Consider the following 22,215-nt stretch of genomic DNA (forward strand, 5'->3'; position numbering starts at 1 on the left):
GTAGGTAGGCATTCATGAAGTGGCGGGCGAGCCGCTTGCACGGCTCTGCTCTAGTCGCGGAACAGCTAGGGAGTACCATCACTATTACTCAGAGCAGGCAAGCCGGTATGCAGGTAGCTGTGAGGCTTTTTTTTTTTTATTGACATTTTCAATTACATACAATACAATATACCAACAACAAACAGACAAACCAGTACGATCAGTATATTCCCTCATAGCATCATGTCCGGACGTGGGACAAACATAGAGGACAAAGAATGCAACTGTGAATCACACATTTTGCTGGGTGTTAGCTACATATCCCGTTGCGTCGTAAAACCTCCACCTGTACATTACCCTTCAAGGGCTCAATATGACACATTTTCCCTACACTTCCACTCCATCTTAATATCTTCCGCCAGAATCGCAGCCCAGCTGTGAGGCTTTTTGGGCACGCCTGATGGGTCCGTAATGCGTGCTGTTTTGCAGCGGTTGTGGGTCACAGTCTGCTTACCATATTCCTTATCTACTCCTCGCACCACTGTTTTAGTTGAGGGGGGGTATGTTCCGCTTTTCGTGAATTAAATATTCGAAGCCGCATTAATGCTACATACGACCATATCGCAAGGCTAACAATTGTCAATAAAATGTTCAGGGAGTGTCCTTACATACAATCGCAGACGCTATGTGCTTCCATTACGCTTTTTCTCCGAACCTATTCAGTGAATGCCGCCATTTGTTCGGCCAGTCACATGGATCGGTATCCTCGCGGATTTTGTCGAGCAGCGAAAGCATTTTAGGTGGGCATCCTGGTATCAACTTGTTCCGCTTCGGTTCCGATTTCGGAATCTGTAGCTTGGATGCTGCAATAAATGATATTTCCGCTGATATTGAGACAAATCGCTACTACGGCCGTCAGAGCAGCGCTAGTGCGCGACCATTTTGCAGCGGGCTCTCTACTGCCCCCCACCTTCTGACTCTTTGGACCCACGTTGTTCCGTGCACTGACTGGGGTACAGGCTCCCACCCCATCTCCAGGACCTATGTCGGTCCATTCTAGGTCAACGCCACTGGTACTGGAAGAGGATCTGGTAATGATATCGATGACAGACACCAAACTGGCTTCACCTTGATCTTGATCTATGTTGTGCTATGAGATTACAAAAGTGCAACATATCTTCATGCACTCGGACTGCGACCAAGTGCCTCTACCAGGGCGTACACCCCATCATAGGCTCCATTATCCTTTTGGCTCTGATCAATAGACAACCAAGGATGTAGATGATTATGGTGTTGATAAGCATAGCTTTCTCCCAACTCACTACACAGATGATGCCTTTAACATTGTGTTATCTGCGGTTCAAGGTAGGCCAGGAACATTTTTAATTTAAAGTGCTCCCCTTTGGCCTCACCAGTGCCCCTCAGGTGTTCACTAAAGCGAAGGTGATGGTCGTTGTTCACCTTTGTAGGTCTGGAATACCAGTTTTTCCCTCCCATGATGACTGGCTGCTGACTGTGGCAAGCCAGAAATCATTTGTAGACCACCTCAAGATGCTGCCGAACCTCCTGATATTGTTGGGGTTTACTATCAATAAGCTAAAGTTGCACCTGACTCCTTCTCAGATGTTTGTTGTCATTGGAGCTGTCCTGAACACAGTGCAGTTCATGGCTTTCTCCCCCAGAACTATTCCAGGGCATTTAGGCTATGATCCCTATTTTTCAGCCTTGATCCTGTATCTTGGTAATAACAGCTCTGAGGCTTCCTGGCCTCGTAAAGCCTCCCGAGTATTCCTTGCCAGCCACACCATGTAGAACATGCAGGCTCTATAATGGAATTCAAAGTTCCAGTGGGCCCTGCATCAAGAAAATCTGACAGATCTCGAAGTGGCTGCTCGAACGCAGTTGGTCCAGCTACAGGCCACTCTCCATTCCCACCTGAAACTGACGGTAGTTATGGACGTCTTCCTGCTGAGCTGGTGTGTCACTGGGAGAAGTGGTGATCAGAGGACTCTGGTGCCCAGATCAGTCTGATAGATGAGGGCCAAAAGTGTGACTCAGAAGGCCTTCCTGTCATCCATCAAGGGGAGGCTGGGGCAGGTTCTCAGACAACACCACTTCTGTGTTGCATTGCAGCAAGCAAGGGTTCATGTATCATGTGCCTGGAGGCTCTGTGCCCAGTGCTAAATTTGAGCTGGTGGTTGCCGATGGCGGGCCACTTGCACTTCTTTTCTGCATCAGATGTTTACCGAATGCCTGAGAGGGAAAAACACAGAACAGAAAGATGGAGGAAAAGAAATACTGCTAAATTGTCCCAAAGGAGAAAGCAGGATCCTGCAAGAGCGAGAAAAGGGCTAGAAAATCAAAGACTACCAGCTTTGGTAATTAGCATGCTGATGTTTAATTGCACTGGATGCTGACTTGTGAGCAGAAGTTCGGGGACCAGCACTCTTTCACAAATTAAGCCCCGTCTGAGCCTCTGGGGTTCAGTGTCATGGCTGGTGAGAAAGGCCTTTAATTTTGATTTCCCCCTTCTATAGGTCCCTTTTCTTTTCATCCCTTTTTGTGTTTTTTTTTTAACATCATTACAGCATATTCATAGACAATGCTTACACACCACTCACTCGCCACTCATTTCATCTGCAGTGTGCCGTGACTTCTAAACCAGGCGACCATCTTGGAATGGTACTATCCTTGGTGTGTCCTTGCTATACAGTTACAAGATATCCAACACGTTACTTCTAAAAGTGACGGTCATGTTGCAATGCTAAAACAGCAAAATGTTTGTATTAACACTGCAAGATGACTGTCCGCTTAAATGTTTAGTATTTTTATTGCATGCATATGTCCACCATGCTTGGGTGGTAGAATAGTTTCTTTTTTCTGCTTTTATTATTTTAGTTTATCTTACACGTTTGTCAAGCCTTGTGTGTATTTATTGGAGTTGATTGATAAGTGGGTAAATGCATGAATGAGACAGTGAATGAGTTCAAATATGAGTATTGTGTGACTACACAAGCACTTTAACTTATAAGCCAGGCCTATTGGCATTGCTAGAGCTTGTTGTCTTTTGATCATAGTGACAGAAGCGGGGTTAATTGACATTCACAGGTGGAGTATGATTCAGTGGGTCATTATGGTTAGTGGCACAATGACACCAATTTTTTCCGGTTTCCTTGTTTTATTCAAAAAGTTTCAAAATAATGAAAAGCATCAATTTGTTGGAACTCGAGTTAGGAAATTACTGACAAATGTTATGTTTTTAAAATAATTTTTTACTAAATGCTGGGCATTATTTTAAGTAAATAATTCTTTTGGTTTTAATAAGCGTGGAAATACATGAGTCAATTATTTAATTTGATACACTCACTTTTTTTCCTAGCAACTTAACTTATTAAAGGCAAAGCAGAAAGCTTTGGTGGAACAAATCGAAAAAGAGAAAATTCAGAGCAACAAAGGATCATCCTACAAGCTCCTGGTAGAGCAAGCAAAACTGAAGCAGGCAACTTCAAAGGTATGAAATCTCTGTCTCTCAGAGTTCATATTATATTCAACCATTCTTTTGGTACAGATTTAAGATGCGTTCCCGGGCCGACTAACTCCTCATTTACTAAAATTAACCTCAGGTTCTTCACTTCTAGAATGTTGATCTTGCTTCTCAATAGGAATTGCCCCTGTGTGTCAGTAGCTGGTGCTCTCAGACTTTGTGATGGAGTCAAGCCGCATATAGGCACTACACCTTCACTCTGAGTCTTGATGCTTCCTTTCAAAGTCTTACTGACACGGATGCTTCCTTTCGAAGTCTTTCTGGCAGTATGCTCTAAATCCTCTCTGTTTTACTAATGCCAGATTTCATAACACTTGAGTTGGCCCTCCAAGGGCCTGACTCTACCGGCTTCTTCCTATTATGAGTCCATTCCGAGATTGTTCTTGGCACACCACAAGTTCTTCTGGCTTTCATTGACCCAACAGAAGATAGAAGCCTTTAAAGAGTTCACGCTGAAGAGATACCGACCTCCTATGGTATTGTCTTTGTTCCCCAAAGGCCACCAGTTGCCCTGCCCAACTAGGCCCACACATGGAGGAAAGTCTCTCTCTTGGGATTGTTTTGTGCGGTGCAACAGAAGTACTTGACTTGCAGCTACATATAACTGAAGTTAAAGTACATTTGTTGACGGAAATCTTACCGCCTGGGCCTACATGGCAGAGCTGTCATAGGTAGGTGTGACTACCTCTGAGACAGGACTTAGTGTATTGGGCTGCGGTGGCTGCACTTGCCAGTGCCACCAGACTGCTTTGAAGGGCACATTTGGTGCCCTCCTTGCATACTACAGATTGAACCAGTTCAGGAACCCTTAGTTCCCGCTCTGGGGGCATGGGAGTATCCTCCCCTCTGTCCCGCCCCTTCTTTGGGAGGGGCGCCCAAGTTGTTCCAACCCTTTCTTTAGGGTACGTAAAGGCTCCTCTGTGGGTGGGTCCTCCGATTCGTCGTGGGGCAAGACTCAACCCTGAAACTACGTTGCTCTTCAATTGTCTGGACACTTGGATTTCGTTGGACTTCGACTGAGACTGCCCCAAGGAAGACTCCTGCTTCTCCAGGTCCCACTGTTCTTCAAGTCTTCTTCATTGTCTATGCCTCCTCCAGGTCCTTCGCAAGACCTGTGGGCATCAAGGACACCCGAAGAATTCTCCCTTGGAGTGAAGGAATTGCTCCCCTGTATGGCAGGGATCGCAACTAAGCTGACCGGTCTGCTGCTCCTGTCGTCATACAGACTTCCAGAGGCTCAGCAACACAGATGGTGGTTCTGCAACTTTCTTGAGGCCTGATCTACCATCTCTGCAATTCTGAGGCCAGTATCCCTCATCGGAACTGATGGGACCAAACCTTTGTGCTCTGCCTAGACTTGCCGTTGCCAAGGCTTGATGACTCTGCACTCAAGAGATCTTCTGGCTACAAGAACCTTTAGCACTTCTTTCCTCGAAGATCAGTGTCCTCACTGCATCCTCTTCACTTTGGGCCTTTATATTTGACTAGCTGCTCGAGGTCCTCTTGCGACTCCTTTGCCTTCAGCCTGTGGGTCCTCCTGAGGGTCTTCTCTTGCTTCAGTGGGCTCCCCTGTTTGCTCGTGGACTGTTCTGACTCTCCTGCTGTTGGTGAGCCCCTTGGGACCCTGCTGTTCCCAACATTGCTCTTTTTTCGGCTTCCACTCCAGGTGTGGCTACCAAGGCATGGCATGGTGGTTTTCCCTTTGAACATGACCACCTAGTCACTGACATCTGAGGTGGGACGGCCTAGGCCGTGCATGGCTCCTGGTCTTCCTCAGCATCGCCTGACCCTTCCAGCTGCATCCTGACATTGGTGGGCATTGTATTTCCGTGCCTCTTGGTCACCTCAGAGTGCCATAGACTTCGTCTCTTCTGCTTGCAAGTTCTTCACTTCAGAATACACTCTTGGATTCCAACAGACTTCTTTGCAGACTTCTCCAGAGTCATCTTCTTTGAAGTCTGCCATTGCGGTCTATGGTAGGTTCCAATGTCCCTTCACCCCTATGCACCCAGCTTCTGTGTTGCAGGTAACCTGGTTCCTCGGGCATCCACGGGTGGGGTGGCTCTCCAACCTTTTGTCTTCCAAAGGTTTTTTCAAGGTCCTCTGAGAAGGGTCCTTCAACTGCAACTTCTCAATTGACTTCCATTGGGCACGCAGCTGTGTTTCCACTCTGGTCACAGCTTCCATGGGGTTCCTGGGTACTTAGCTTGGGTGGTTCCTTCTGTCCCCGGCTCCTCTAGGTCTTCTGGTCCAAGTCCCGTTCTCCTTTGCAGTTCGCATTCCACTTTATTAGTATATGGTTTGGCCTCCTCCTGGAGACCACTGTGTTGTGTGCTACTTTCCCATTGCTTTCTAAGTATTCTTGTGTTTTGTGTTGATATCTCTGGGTAGTAGCTATACCAATGTGTTAGTGATAGTGTGTTTAATAAAAAAGACCTATTTTTATAAACACTGTGTGGTTTCTTTTCATTTAACATACACTAAAGATTAAAGTTGGTAAAACAAGCTGCTTTACACTCTAACATAAGCCTGAAGGCTGCTCTCTATAGCTACCACTTTGAGAGAGGTCAAAGGTTGTCAAAGACCACCAAAATCACCTTAGGGATTATCTGGATTAGTGCAAGGTTCACCACTTGAATAAGTGTGTACTACATAATAAGCCAGTCTCCTGCAACTACCAGATAGGGACTCAATGTGCATAGACTCTTTTGGCGAAAGGGTATTATGCTGGCATGTCCCTCCAGTTCCTAAATGCAGCTTGTGTCCTTGGCTGAAGCACACATTACCTCTAGGAAATGACCAGCAGGTTTTTGCTGGCCGTCTCTGACAAATTCAGGAACACCTTGCCTAAACGATTTAAGATGGACATTGCCAAACTTGTCTTGTGGGCCGTACACAGTGTTCTTTGTTGGCCAGACACAGTGGTCTTTGTGGGCCAGGCCATGAACACCATTCTCATGATCATGTGTCATGCCTGGATGCAAGCTACCGTGTTTTCCAGGGATATCCATGAATCCTGATGAACATGCCCTTTGATGGACCCATCCTCTTTGGAGAAAAGACCGACTTGTCACAAGAGTGTTTTAAGATAGCTATGTGATGACCATATCATGAGGTTTGCTTTCACTCTCTGGCCAGCTTCAACAGCACAGGAAATTTAGAGGCTATTCGCAGGTTGTAGTCTTGTGCTTGTGGCCCCACTGAAACCAGTTCAGCAGCTAACCCAGATTGTTTGCAGCTTCAGAGGACATAGTAGACAACATCAATGGCAGCAACCTTCCACCTACGTCTCACCCAGCCCAGCAGCTTCCAAACCACTTTGATTTACCTTTTCAGGACTATAGACCAAACATAGGAGAGTAAAGGCTCTAACAAACGGACAAATTAGACCCTAAAGTTATGTGGTGCTTTCCCATAGCACCCACAAATCTGTGAAGCACAAAAGACTTTATCTGAGGTCGAAAAGGAGGTTTGAAGTAAGTACTTCAAAAAAGTTATGGAAATTATATTGAATGATTTCCTAGAGACTAGGAAGCTGATTGAATATAAATATTTACATTTTTTCATTAGTTTCAGCAATAGAACAAGACCAACATGTGTTTCGCAACGCCGTAGTCGCTTCATCAGGGCCATATATTGTCTAGTTGATTAGACATCTGAACACATCTAATGCAAGGTACAAGCTCAATGTATATTCTTATGGGAACAATCAAAGTAAGCTAATAGAACCAATAAAGATATTATATGCATGTGCATAGGCGATTCCCACTTAGTATATCGATACTAGTATGATTACCACTGTCCATGTAAAATAACATATGATGCGGGGCAAATCAGTAGCATAGCAACTGACCTGACTGGTCACCTTAGCCTCATTGCATGCCCCTTGACTAATGGCAGTGGTGAAGGCCCACTTTTGCAGGTAGGGAATACATGTACTGCTGCACCTCTGTGACTGGCTGATCAAGGTGGGCTCACTGCAGTCATTTGCAGACCACCTCCGAGCGACAATCTCCTTTCTGTCATACTTTGGGTTTTTCATCAGTGAACCGAAGTCCAGTCTGGCACCTATGCAGAGGATTGTTTTCATAGCGAATGCCAGGCTTTACAGGGTGGCGTTCAATGCCTGTCCACCCCTATATTCAGGATATGATCCCTATGTTTGAGTCAATCCTGCATCTCAGTGAGGTCAGTTCTAACACTTTTTAGCCTGCTGGCCTAATCTATCCTCATGGTCTGTTGTGCTCGTTGGCACATGTAGGCCTTGCAGTGGATCCACCATTTCCAGTGGCATTGCACCATGGCTGCCCCATCCAGAGCTCACATTAGTGATGGATGCATCATCTCTGGATTGGGTGGGAAATCCTAGCTGTGACAGCTGGTGACCATTAAAAAGCAGTGGAGTATAATTACGTGCATGAATTCCTGTGAGCGAGCCTAACTTCTACTCTTAGGGTTTAAGGTGGTCCACTAACACTCGTGTGCACTCAGTTTAACTGTGTCACTTATTCTCACTTACTCTTATTTGTACTTGCACTCACCATGATTCACTCCATCTCTGTGACTCACTCCTACTGACTCAATCACACGTATACTCAGTTTAAATCATTCTCACTTAGTCTTAATCATTCCCACTAATTTTTCCTCAGTTTTACTCATTCTCACTCATTCAGTCTCACTCTAATTCACTCAGCCTCTTTCGGGTCACAGTCAATTCTTAGTCATTTTCTTTGATTAACTCAGTCCCATTCATTCTGATTCACCCAATATCACTCAAACTCACTCATGCTGCCTCACTCGTTTACTCTAGTTCTGACTCGGTCTCATTCATCCTTATTCAACAAGCCTCACTCATTCCCACCTTACTCACTCTATCTCACTCACTAAGTGTTATTTACACGGTAACACCCTTGCGCACAGTAATACTCAGTTACACTCAGTTTCATACTCTGGCCCAAATGTGGGAACATAACATTTCCCTGCATAAAGTCTTTGGGCTTCAATTCCCCTCTGGTGTGCTCTCTAGCCCCAAGGAGTTGAGAGGTGCCCCGATTGGATCCTTGCTGGCAGGTTTGCCGTCAGTGACAATCGGGCCCTCTTAATGCGTTATCTAATTTGAGATAGCTCCACTGCACTGCCCTTCAGGGTCTTCACTTACGGAGTCGGATCCGCCATGACATCGATGGCGCAGATCAACGTCGCACCAAGTACTCTTCCCTATGTAGCCACGCGGTGTCGGATACAGGGCCGATGGAGCCATCCGCTTTAGGCAACCCTCCACCTGCCCCATTTACAGCCTGATTCTGCTCTTCCTACGGGAATGCACAGTTTGGCAGGCGAAGGGTAGAATATAGGGTATCAATACCCTTTGGACAATACTATCCAGCCTCCCTTGGAGGAAAATTGTCTGACTGACCTAGTGAAACTAGTGGTATTCAGTCTTCTCCTGTTTCAGATTTACGTTCTCCCCCTGGTATAGCAACAGAGGAGAGTTCCTCTTATGCTGTGGTATTAAGGAGCAAAAAGAATAATTGATGGACAGAATGCAGAACAATGTCATACATTCACCCCAGTACAGAGATCTGGGCCTAAATCCATCATTTTTTTGCTCACCATGCCATTCCAGTTTGGACCCAGCCATATGCAAATCAGTCTTGACCCTGCACCCAATGGGAACAGTCCAGCCCGAACTGCCATGCCAGGTCCTTCCTGGACTGGAAATAAGCATCCTAGGACGGGTTTCGGGCTTTCAGCCCTCATCAGCCAGGATACCTTGCACGGGACTCACGTCTGAGCATAACCCGTCCTACTCTGGGTGACAAATGCAAAAAGAATAATTGATGGACAGAATGCAGAACAATGTCATACATTCACCCCAGTACAGAGATCTGGGCCTAAATACATCGTTTTTTTGCTCACCATGCCATTCCAGTTTGGACCCAGCCATATGCAAATCAGTCTTGACCCTGCGCCCAATGGGAACAGTCCAGACTGTCCCACTATATGTCACAGAGATTTTCCTCTGTGGCATCACCTGCTGTTCTGTATCTCACAAGTATTGAACACGCTGATATGATAGACATCTAGCCGCAGATTCCTTAGCTTAGAATATCCCCAGGCGTGAGACTGGATCCGGAATATTTTTTGCAGCAGCACCTCTGCGCGCTGGGGGACCGCGCCACACGACCCCGCCCTGACATCCACGTAAGTGACGTCAGCGAGGTCATATAAGTCCCTCCTGGCGCGCTGACGTCAGTTTCCTTCTTTTCCGCGTGCAACGTGGATCCGGAGTGAGCGGTTACTCTGGCCTGTTTTCAGGCCTCCTTGTCGACGCTTCGCGTCAGGAACAGTGTGCGATGCCTTCGGGCTTTAAAACTTGTAATTCTTGTTCGCGGCAGATTTCCGTGATGGACCCGCATCTTATTTGTATGTGGTGTCTGGGCGAGCACCATGACTCCACGGACTGCGAAGCCTGCCAACACCTGAAGCCGATTTCTCGGCGGGAGCGCTGTATGAAGCTTCTCTCGGCACGGCTGTCCCGGTCAGAGTCGTCTCGCCCCCTGGCCTCTTCATCAACGGCAGGTCCCTCTACTGTCCGGTTCCGCCGTCGTTCGCCCTCCGGGGTCCAGGGCCGCAGTTGTTCGCCCTCCGGGGTTCAGGGACGCCGTTCGCCACTTGGTAAGTCGAGGCGCTTGTCGCCGAGGTCTTTGACCTCCCCTTCTTCTGTTGTCATGGGCACTGGTTCCCGGAACATTCCGAACATGCGCTCCCGACAGTCGCCCCCCCTCTATCTGCCCTTTCTGGGTGTGGGGACGACTCGGGCCCAGATGGAGGCATATGCCACGGCTCTGCAGGCCTCCCTTGGGTCCTCTCCCGTTCCTGGGGCGTGCTCAGGGCCTCCGCTTCTTGTGGGCTCTCCGACGGACTCGCCGGCGGGTTCGGCCCCGGCGCCAATTGAGCCTTTGCCCCCCCAGGAACATCGGAGATGTGGTGTTGTTAGGGCGCGGCCCGGTTGGGTCCCCCTCTAGGGTCCACATGGAGTCGTTAGGGCGCAGCCCACCTGGGTCCCCATCTACGACCCACGGTGCCTCTGCCGCCCCGCATAGCCCCTCTGGGCTCCCTGTGGCGCCGCAGGTGGTTGCCGGTGCTCATAGCCCTGCCTTGAGCACACCCCGGGCTTCCGGGCAGGCGGTCGCCTGTCTGGAGCCGGGATCGGCGCCGGAGGCTCGCCTCCTCGGCTCCACCCCCACAGCTCCACCCCCACTTCTTTCTCCGGAGTCAGAGCCTGTCATGGATGAGGTGGAGTCGGCGCCGAAGGCTTACCTCGCCGGCTCTGGCGCCTTCTTCTTCTTCGGAAGGGGAGCTTGTCATAGTTTCGGCGCTGACACGACGCCGGATGCAGCACAGTCGGCGCTGACGCGCGTCAATTTGGTGCCATGTCTATGCAGAGTTGTGCACTCTTCTCTAGAGGCCTTTGGAGAGAGTTCGGCGCCACCCTCTCCCCCGGCGTCACCGGAGGTATTGTTGCCAGTGCCCCCCTTGGAATTTGTGGAGCCTCCTCAGGAGCTCTCAGATCTGGCAGGCTCTTCGCCTCCCTGGGACCCCTATCAGAATCCTCATTCTTCAATGGGGTTCCCTTACGTGGGGCATTGGTCGCACCCTCAGTGTCTTGGGAGGGTCAGCCTACAACCCTCCCCCACTGATGAGTTGTTGTCCCCTCCGCGGAGGGCTACCGAGGCTGGTGCAGCTTTTTGGAGAGAGGTCTCATTGGCCACCCGCATTTTAAACATGCAACCCCCTTCTGCCCCTTGTCTGTGGACCCCTTGCTTGAGGTCCTTCACCGTGGGTCTGGGAATGTGGAGCCGCTTCTGCCCTTTGAGGCTTTCCTTTATGATACCCTTTTGGGTACCTGGGTCCGGCCTGCTTCAGGTGACCCGGTGGCTCGTTAAGTTTTGCACCGCCACCGTCCAGCTCTGCATGATCCTGTTTGTCATTTTGTGCACCCTGATGTGCAGGGTTTGTGTTGCAGACTGCCTTTCCTTCCCTGCCCCCTCTAACGTTTCCTCCCTCTCGGGGGTCCAGATGGCTTGAGTCATGGTGTAGGAACATCTTTGCATCCACTAGTGCGGCCCTTAAATACAGTGTGTGTTTTGGCTCGGGCTACCTCTGCCCTGTGGGACTCTGAAGAGTCTTAGATTTCTGCCACCTCTGAAGGTGCTAGCGTTGATCTCCTTTGCCTCCTCCGGGATGGCTGCGACCTTGCCGAATTCACAATCCGCTCAGCCTTAGCTACTGCGGATTCTTTGGGCCGAGCTATGGTGCGCTCTGTTGCTTTAAGGCGTCACGCTTGGTTGTGAGATAGCGTCTTCCTTGAAAATATCCGGGAGCGAATGGTTGACTTACCCTTTGATGGGGTTTAGCTGTTTGATGCTCACGCCGAGTCGGCGGGTCACCGGCTCCTTGCGGGCTTTCGTCCCCCCAATTATGTCTTCTTAGGCCTATCTTCTGTGCTGGTACTTTTTCATTTTGCATTCTTTAGATGCGCTCTGTGTTGAACATGGGCGGTGAGCCTTAAGTCTTCTTTTTCTGTGGTCAAGGGTGATTACCCTTTTATTGGCATCCCTTGGATGTGTTTTGCTTTGAGCTGCCTGTTGGCCTGCTGTGCTCGTGTTCACAGCTTGCTGTGTCTGGTCCTCTGACTGTGGTATTGAGCCGGTGGCTCTGCTCGGTAATGTCATACGGCTCAGAACTCATGTCCATGGGTTCAGTTCGTTACTGTGCTCTTTTGGCTTGGCTTATAGCCCTAAGAGGTGTTCCTCGTTGTCTGGGTTATGCATACTCCATGTGGGGTACTTGTATGCTATTATATAGCTTTGCTTATCTCACCTGGGCCTGGAGAGCCTGTGGACTCCAGGCATCGTCTGGTGGTCCGTTGTAAGGTGTTCTATGTTTTTTCCTGGGGCCATCTGCTTGCGCCATGGTCATCCACCTCCTTGTGAGGTTTCATGGTCTCCTCTTCAACAACGACTCCTACCTGCCCTTACTGTGCTAGGTATGATACGGTATGGACCTGTTCTTGTGCCTGGCTAGCTCTGTCTCTACATTATTATATGTTTATACATTCTGCATACATACCGGTTGCCTTGGTATTCCTCTTCCTACGTCGCCACCTCTTTCAGGCTGCAAGGTCTCGGATTCTGAGACTCTTACCACCATTCGTTAACTTGGCGTTTTTTGGCCACTTCCTTCGGATATGACTTTTTTCCACGTTTTCACATACTATTGTTGAAAGCTACGCCTGCGGGACAGCTCTATTGTGGTTTGTTTCTCGCTTTGGCTTCATATTGCCCGGTCGGGCACTCTTATGCTTCTTGTGTAAGCTACTTTAAGGTCTCTATAGCTGTTTGCCTGCTGCATATTTCTGCCTGCTTCGGCGGGTTTAGAATTGATGCTAATTACCCTTTTTTGGGATTGTGTGTGCACTTGGCATGTTTCCTGTCCCGCCGGCTATTCGCAACGCATTGCTCAGGTTCTAGCTCTTGCCTTTGGGCTCTTGACACCGGCTCCTTCGACTTCCTTCTATAGCTAGTCTGTTAGGTTGGTTGCATCTCTTCAAGTTCATTTCGAGCTTGGGTCGGTGTACTCATCGTGTGCCATTAAGCAGAGAGTGGTCCTTCTCTCTCTCTCCCTCTCCCTCTCCCTCCCTCTCTCCCTCTCCCTCCCTCTCTCCCTCTCCCTCTCTCCCTCTCTCCCTCTCTCCCTCTCTCCCTCTCTCCCTCTCTCCCCCTCTCCCTCTCTCCCTCTCTCCCTCTCTCCCTCTCTCTCCCCCTCTCCCTCCCCCTCTCTCTCTCTCTCTCTCTCTCTCTCTCTCTCTCTCTCTCTCTCTCCCCCTCTCTCTCTCCCCCTCCCTCTCTCCCCCTCCCTCTCTCCCCCTCCCTCTCTCTCTCTCCCCCTCCCTCTCTCTCTCTCCCCCTCCCTCTCTCTCTCCCCCTCCCTCTCTCTCTCCCCCTCCCTCTCTCTCTCCCCCTCCCTCTCTCTCTCTCCCCCACCCTCTCTCTCTCCCTCTCTCTCTCTCTCTCCTCCCGCCCCCTCTGGTATAGGGCTCATGCCGTTCTACCTGTCATTTTTATACGGATATGGTGTGGCGCCATTCTTTCGTTTTTAGGATATCTTCTATCCTGTTATTTCTGCTCTTTCAAGCTGCTTGGGTTGCTGTCTGGCTGTTCCGTCACAGCTTTCCCCCCTTTATCCGTCACTCTGTTGCCGGATTCGATGCTTGGAGCTTTCTGTTGTTCTGTCGCAGACCACCCCCCCCCCCTCTTTTGGGGTATGGCTGTGGTATCTATTCTAAGTTAAGGAATCTGCGGCTAGATGTCTCTGTCAGATGTACGAGTTACTTACCTTTGGTAACGATTTATCTGGTAGAGACGTTGTCTAGCCGCAGATGCCTTAATGCCCACCCGGCTTCCCCGTTCTGCGAGGACCTTGTCGAGTGGTGTTCTCCACTGCCCTCTTCAGTTGCCATTGGGTTATCTCTCAAGGGGGTTCGGATTGTTGCACTCCCCTGAGTGTTTTCATATACAGTTAACCTCTGCTGAGGGGCTTCTTTCCTGTGATATGGTGCATCGTGATTCACAAGGAGATTCGTTTCTCACCAGTTAACTTCCCTTCCTTCGTTTCTCACCAGTTAACTTCCCTTCCTTCCATCTTCTCTTCTAACTCGGGGTCCTGGTCCCCTCGTGGTCATCCTCTTTGAGGGTCGGTTGTGCTCTGTCTCCAACCTCCGTTCTTATAGGGAAAAGGCCAGCCTTTTCATACCTTCCTACAGTGGACTGTTGTTCTGTCTTTGTTCAGTTATTACTAGACGGCACAGTTCTACATGGCACTATCAGTCTATTTCTGTCTGTTGAGATGTTCTTCCCTGGTCGCACTCGGGAGGGGTCTTTGCTTAGCCTTTGGGTGCTCTTTCTCACAGCTTCCACTTATATGTAGGCAGTGTCTAATTCTGTCTTTTACGATGGTGTCTTCCACCATCCTCCTTTATTCATGGAAATTCAACCCTCGCACACTGTTCCCATACTTTCACAGTTTTTTGTTGGTGGCTCCGCGTTGTGCCGCGGAAAAGTTTCTCCGAAGGAAACTGACGTCAGCGTGCCGGGAGGGACTTGTATGACCTCGCTGACGTCACGTACGTGGACGACGTCCGGGCAGGGTCATGTGGCGCCATCCCCTGGCGCACAGAGGTGCTGCTGCAAAATAATTCCAGATCCAGTCTGACGCCTGGGGTTATTCTAAGTTAAGGAATCTGCGGCTAGACAATGTCTCTACCGGATACATCGTTACCGAAGGTAAGTAACTCGTACTTCTAGTCTGGATATGTGCGATAAATGCTTTATATTATAGAGTTAATTGACAAATTCTCCCTACTATCATGGGTAACGTTCTTCTCATACCTTCGATGTCTTTATGACCTTTTTTACTGTTGTCCTTTCTGCAGTGCTTATGCGGTGAGCATGCATGGGTTCGAATCCCCTAAAGGATGCAAGTAGTTTTCTGTTCATCTTGTTGGTTGGACTCAACCACAGTTGCCATGCTAGCATGATTAATTTTCTTCCCCTGCTTTTTTAATGTCTTGTGACTTTACTTATTTGTGGTTTTTCCACTGGGTTTTTAAATTGTAAAGTATGTTATGACTCACTTTCATTATTATGGAGGTCCGGTCTTTTTTTCTGGTTCTAGACCGGTTTTATTCTAGTTTGAGGCTTTTACTGGTCGCAGACACTCCTCCGGGGATGTTATGCTTTGGTATTTGATTCTAAAGTAAGGAATCTGTGGCTAAATGTCTGTATCAGATAAACAAGTTACTTACCTTCGGTAATGCCTTATCTAGTAGAGACAGGATCTAGCCACCGATTCCTTATGTCCCTTCCATCCTTCCCTTGCTGTGAGCTGAATCCTCTTTGTTCTCTATACTTTCATTATGAGACTTCACATACTGATCTAAGAACTCAGTGTTTGAGACTGAGTCCTCTTTCATCTGAAATGTTTTCATTATAATATCCACCTACTGATTTATATTCAATCCCTTTTTGACGCATTGGTGTCTATCCTTTTATCAATCAGTTTCTATAGGCAGATTCTATATGTGGCTCCACGTTTGTCACGGAAGGAACTGGCGTCAGCTAGGGGGTTATATGGACTCCGTCAACGTCACATCACCTGATGATTTCTATACGGAGTCGGGCGGTGCCCTCTTCCAACGTGCGGATGTGCTGTGGAAAAAAATTCCGGATCCAGTGTTATACCTGGGCGACGATTTAAAAGTAAGGAATCGGCGGCAAGATCCTGTCTTTACCATATAATGTGTTACCAGAGGTAAATAACTTGCTTGTTTGGACTGAAACCTCAAACCTGCACAGTTGTATATCCGAGGTTTTAGTTTCTGCTTTTCCACCTTACTCTTTCCCAAGTTTTGACGAGTTGGGAAAGGGTGGGGCGACTGGCTGATTTGCTTGTAGGCACAGGCACCGAAGGCCTCAAGCCTCCAGAGCCTGTGGCTATCTTTAGCCGTAATGCTTCACCAGGTTACCGATGGTGAGTCCCTGGGCCATGCCAGGGCACTGAGATTGGGGCTGGGAGCTTCACCAGCCCTGGTTAATCTGTGACTGGTGCCTTCCCTCACTTGAACCAGGCATCACATAGCGCACTCTTTGTTGCTGGCTATTGCTGGATGCCATTTTCTTGATTTTTACAAAGAGTGAAAAATAGATTATTCACTCTTGGTATAATAAAAACTGGCCAGAAAACAATGGGTGTGTAGACTTTTATCCCTAAAGGGAGGTCTGCCACTGAACATTGGGGCGGTGGAAATCAGGGCTATGTGGTCCCCCGTGCGACAAAAGCTGTAGCTTTTGCCTGTTCATCAGGGGGAGACTGGTACAGGTTGTAGCAGAAAACAGAATTGCCCGTTGGTACTGCAATAATCTGGGCACTGCGAGTTCTTGGACAAGCACAACAAACACCATTGGACTGACCACAAATGGCACCTTTGTCCCAAGGCATTTCACAACATCATTACCCAGTTGTGCTTGCCCTGGCTGGATCTGATTACTACCACCAAGAAAGCACTATGTTGCAATTAATGCGTGCTGGAGTTCCTGTCAACAAGATTCCCTGGGGAATCGGTCTGTCAGCAGTGGGGCACATGGCTACTGTCCACCCTTACCTCTCCTGTCTTGGTTTCTGAAGAAGTTCAAGACCGACTAGGACCAATTCATTTTGATAGCCCTGTATTGGTATCCAGAACAATTGAATCTAGACATTTTCCAACCAATCCATCTGTCGCTTCAGTAAGACCTCCTGTGTAGGCAGCAGGACAAGGCTGTGCACCCAAGTCACCTCAATTTACACCTCCATCTGTGGAAACGAAGAGGTGACAGTTAAGTAGTTGGACTTGTCCACTCAAGTAGTGGATGTAATTCTTGTGGCTAGGAGCCTTTTGACTAAATCCATCTGTTGGGAGTCTTGGGAGAAGTTTGTGGCCTGGTGTGGGATTTCACTGTGATCCAGTACAGGTCAAGTTACTTGACATTCTATTTGGTTTACTTTTGTCCCAGCAATGCTTTGTGATGGGTGCAATTGAAAGTTACATCTCAACCCTCCCTTCTCTTTTATATTTGCCTAACCAAACTTCTTTGTCATCTGTTGTGATGAAGTTCTTAAGAGGATTGTTGCATATGTTAGCACTGAAGCCCTTTATTATGCCCCAATAGGACCTTAATGTGATCCTCATGTACCTGATCAGCATGCTGTTAAAACCCATGGACAGCTGCTCTCTACAACTTCTCACCGTCGAGATGTTTCTTATTACTTGTGCACCCTCCTTGCACCATTTTTTCCCTGACAGTTTGGTGCTGAGAACTTGGGCTTCCTTTCAACCAAAGGTGTTATCGCCATTCTACATGGGTCAGTCCATCACTCTTCCTGCGTTCTTCTCTCCCCTCACATCCCTCGAATAAGGAGGAAAGGCTTTAGCTGCTTGATATGTGGAGAAGCCTCATTATCTGCCTCCGTCCACGCTCATACCATGCTCAGCACCAGCCACTCTGCCAGTTTTGCATTTAAACTCCAGCAGCCAACTACTGGATATTAAAGTCCTTTTTCCTGATTTCACCATTTTAGGGGATTTTAACCTTCCTCGAAAATGTAGCATCTAAAGACGCTGCTGCCTTCACCGACCTTCTGGAAAGTGCGGGCCTCTTACAGCTATTGAGTAGCCCTACCCACAAGGCTGGCCATGCTTTGGGTGGCATTTTTTCAGACAACCTTTATCTTAAATTCTCCTCTATCATCCCTTTAGCATGGTCTGACCACTCAGCCGTGATGTTCAGTATTTGCCCAGAAATGGCAGCTCTGCCGGCAACCCCTTTCCTTCCCAAATCGTTGAAACATCCCTGGTGCAAAGTCACCCCAGAAACTCTCAAGACCCACCTGCACTACTCCAAAGTTGGTCTCCCAGTGAACCTGGACAACGCTACTAACACCTACTATAACTGGATTGCCTTTTTCTCCACCCATCGGGTGGCAGAAGGGCGAACTGAGGGACCCACCACCACTACAATAAAGGGATCAAGCTGTTCAGGCACCCCAGCAGTCATTATCCCTAGTTTTAATAGGTTTAATCCCATTTCAGATGCACAGGTCATGACGATTCTCAGTCAGATAAGATCGGGATCGCCCTGGGACCCATGTCCCCCCGAAAATTCTCCACTTAGCCCCTGAGGTTACAGCTAATTACCTTAAAGATATCTTTAACTGTATGTTTTTCGAAGGGTATTTTCCAATACAATGGACAAGGGCATCCATTCTCCCGCTGCTGAAAAAACCAAATACAGGCCGATTTCTCAACTACCTTTTCCAGCCAAAATCCAGGAGAAGGCTATGAATATAGAACTAACCCTGTTTATTAATGATAATAAACTTCTTGATTGCTCTCAATATGGCTTTAGAAGTCAACACAGCACTGAGCTGGCTTTGATCAATGTGTCGGAGGAAATAAGAGAGGTCCTGGACAAAGGCTGAAAGACCGCCTTGATCCTATTGGACCTCTCGGCGGCCTTCGATACGGTTGATCATGATCTTCTTATCAGCCGACTCTTTTCTGTGGGTATCGGGGACAGGTCCCTTTTGTTCATCTTTCCCTGCAGAGTGCCTCAGGGTTCCTCGCTGAGTCTGACCCTTTTCAACCTTTATGTCACCCCCCCCTCTGCTCTCTCATAAAGTCCTTCAGCTTTAAGACAGTGTCATATGCCGCCGACACGCAAATCGTGGCATCCTTTGCAGGGGACCCGACGGACACCGTATTGAAATTTTACGACTGCATGCGTGAAGTTGGACACTGGAAGTCCCAAAACTGCCTGAAGCTAAACACAGGAAAAACTGAGGTGCTTCTTTTTGGACACAATACCTCCTTCTGGCAACCAAGCTGGTGGCCACGGGAACTGGGAGAAATCCCGACTCCATGCTCGAAGGTCAAAAATGTAGGAGTTGTGCTTCAGGAGTATTGGCGGGGGGTGATGAACATGCTGTCACAGTCGGGGGGGAGTCACGCTGGTGCCGGAACCCAGACGCTGCCTGCTGAATATCTGGGAGCCTAACGACCTCTCGCGCCTGGCGCAGGGCTGGGCCACGTTAGGATTTATGATAGCTAAACGCAACATAGCTCAAAAATGGGGGACAGGGGAGCTGCCACGCCTCACTGCTTGGGGCACGGACATGGACGAAGCCATGTTTGCAGAGAAGTCGGCCTTTATTAGACGGGGCTGTCCTGGCAAATGGAGTAAAGTATGGGGAGCGTGGAACTCCTATAGGGGTGACATCTGTGACCCGCCCTCAGACACTGAAGATGATGCCTCAGACACAGACTAGGATGGGGGGGCCCGGGGGTGGGGGAGTGGGATGGTGGATGTTGAGGAAATGTACCGTTGTTGAATTGTTTTCTGCCATCTTGCCGCATTCAGGGGCTACTGCGTTGCTCTACATTGTGGAAAATTATGTGCCTGGTTACTGTATTGTGCTGCTGCTAATAAATACAATAAAAACAAGTTTTAAAAAAAAAAAAAAAAAAATGTAGGAGTTTGCTTTGACACCAAGCTGTCCTTCGAGGGGCAAATAAATGCGATCATCTCCTCTTGTTTTTTTCACGATTATAACTCTCAGGAAAATGTTACCTTTTATTCCATTAGAACTTCAGAAAGCGGTGGTTGCAGCACTTATCCTGTCAAAAATTGATTACTGCAGTGGGCTGTTCACCAATATACAATCACGATTCCTCAAAAAAATGCAGGTCCTTCAAAATGCAGCAGCTCGTCTGCTGCTTGCCATCCTGAAACATCAATCAGTGGCTCATGCCCTCCCAATTTTGCATTGGCTACCAGTTAAAAGACTAATTTAATTCAAGGCCCTTTGCATCGCCTCTAAAGCTCTACGTGGTCTTGGCCCCGTATACTTTACGAGCAGTTTCAGGTGGCATATCCCAGGGAGGCAGCTCCGCTCAACGGCCTCCTCAAATCTGGTAATCCCCAGGGCCAAAAATTCCTCATGAGGGGTAGAAGTTTCATTGCAGGCACTTCTAGATTGTTGAACTCACTCCCTCTGGCACTAACGAGGGAAAGCAATCTTTTGGTGTTCCACAAGCTTTTAAAAACCTGGCTTTTCAACAGCTAGTCTGATCGCACCAATCTATCATCCCCTTCTGGTTAGCCAATACTGCAGAGCCGCCTCACCTAGACACCCTCTGGTATTAGCACGCGGTACAAATCTAATTTTCATTTCTTTTCACCCAGAGTTTAAAAGGACTTTATAGTTAGGTTCACGTTTTACCCGCACAAAACCATAGAAATTCAGCAGTTATTGTTCTAGTTCTAGTTATACTTCTGTTTAGAATGAAAAAGGTACTCCCTGAAGTTAATTTGTAGGTGTGGGAGCAAGGGGAAAACAAACCACAAAATAATGAAAAAAACTCCCTCCCGACCTATATGCTTTCTCTATAGGCTTATAACAGCTCAATGGGCTACCCTCTACTATACAGACTATTCAGACAACTGATAGTATGAATTTTATAATTTTATTATATTCAATTTATTCTTATTTTTATATCTAAATGTTTTTGATATTTCTCAGATTATACACAAATTAAAAACATATTAGTGAATCCACAAAACATTCATAAGTACAAATATACAATTGTTCTATTTTGACATACATGTCACATTTATTTGAATAAATCATCATCATTTGTAAAAATTACATGTATATTGGAACATTTAGTCTATCCCCTTAATTGAACCACACAATCATCCTGACCCCTCACACAACATCTCACTAACAAACACACATCACATATATACACTACCCAGCCTGAGTTGACATACACCGTTGAAAGTCACGGAGAGAACACTTCATAGGATATCTTTGATTATGTTGCTGGCTGGGTTGCACAGCAACCAGGTCAATGCATGTTTCAGTGGAGATTATAAATTATATCCACCTTCATTAGGAGTGGGTAGACCATAGTGCTGTTAGAAGCCTATAGAGTAAGCATATAGGTTGTGTGGGAGTTTTTAAATTATTTTATAGTTCTACTTATGTCAAAAAACTAAAACTTGTGGCGTAAATTTACTTTTTGGCATGCGTTATACTTTCCTCAAAGGAGCCCTTGAAACTTCCAAGGCTTGTTGCGTGTCCAGTCCGGACACTGACCTGCCGTCTAGGGACTTAAGGATCCACGAGTGCTTAATCCAGAGTGGCCTTGCTGTCCTGTTTTCTCTCCTTCTCCAAGTCGTGCAATCTAAGTGACTGCCTCTATCTGCAGCGACCCGCCGTACAAAACACCTCTGCACCAGATTCACTTAAATCAGCTGTGTCCCTGGGTTCCAGAGACCCTCAAGATCTGAGCCCTCTTTTGGGTTCTGCTGGACGTGTCACCAGGTCCCCCCCCCCCCCCTCCCCTTTTACAGTCTTTCTTTTACAGGTACTTTTGCCATTAACTTTACAATGTAGCGCTTGAGGCTATCAACGCAACCAGCGACTCTGCACCTAGACTCACCAGGGCAGGTAAACCTGAACTGCTGTTGGTTTCTTCGACCTTGACCCCCTAGCACCTTAAGTCCCAGAAGGCACTTTCAAGATCCGCTCGCAAATATATGTATGCAGTGCATTTATATCCCTTAGGATAACATTACTGCATTCAAGGCTCATACCTCAAAGCCATTATTTTACCTTATTTTTCTAATACTGCAACAAATCTATAACTCCAAAAGTACTTAGCGAATTCCGATGATCTTGGTGTCATAATTATTTAAAAATCTGTGTTATTTTCCTAATTTGGTCTTGAATTCTCCTTGTGTGTCTTATTTATTGGTTCTGCGTGTAGAACAAATGCTTAACACTCCCCCCTAATAAGCCTAAATTGCTCAACCACACTACCTCAAATAAAGCACTTGAGATTATTAATTTAAGCCCTGTAAACCAGTGAGGTTTGTCTGTACTTTTTGCATAGTGTGCCCTTCTATTGGCACAATCACTTAGAAAATCAGCTTCCTACAGATGACATCGCTGATGAGATCATCCTATCATTGTGTCAGTGTCCTATCTGGTTTGCGGACTTGAGGGTATTCAACACACTACTCCTG

The 22,215-nt window shown here is 47.6% G+C and overlaps 1 protein-coding gene across 1 annotated transcript in view; it reads left to right on the forward strand.

The window, feature by feature from the left end:
• Positions 1 to 22,215, forward strand: part of BIRC6 (baculoviral IAP repeat containing 6) — a 1,973,616-nt gene that overhangs the window by 921,162 nt on the left and 1,030,239 nt on the right. The window contains exon 34 of the mRNA XM_085609819.1: positions 3,359 to 3,490. Within this exon, the coding sequence (XP_085465945.1) occupies positions 3,359 to 3,490 (132 nt within the window). The remainder of the gene's footprint in view (positions 1 to 3,358; positions 3,491 to 22,215) is intronic.

Source organism: Triturus cristatus, chromosome 6 (genome assembly GCF_964204655.1).
Source record: "Triturus cristatus chromosome 6, aTriCri1.1, whole genome shotgun sequence".
NCBI lineage: Eukaryota > Metazoa > Chordata > Amphibia > Caudata > Salamandridae > Triturus > Triturus cristatus.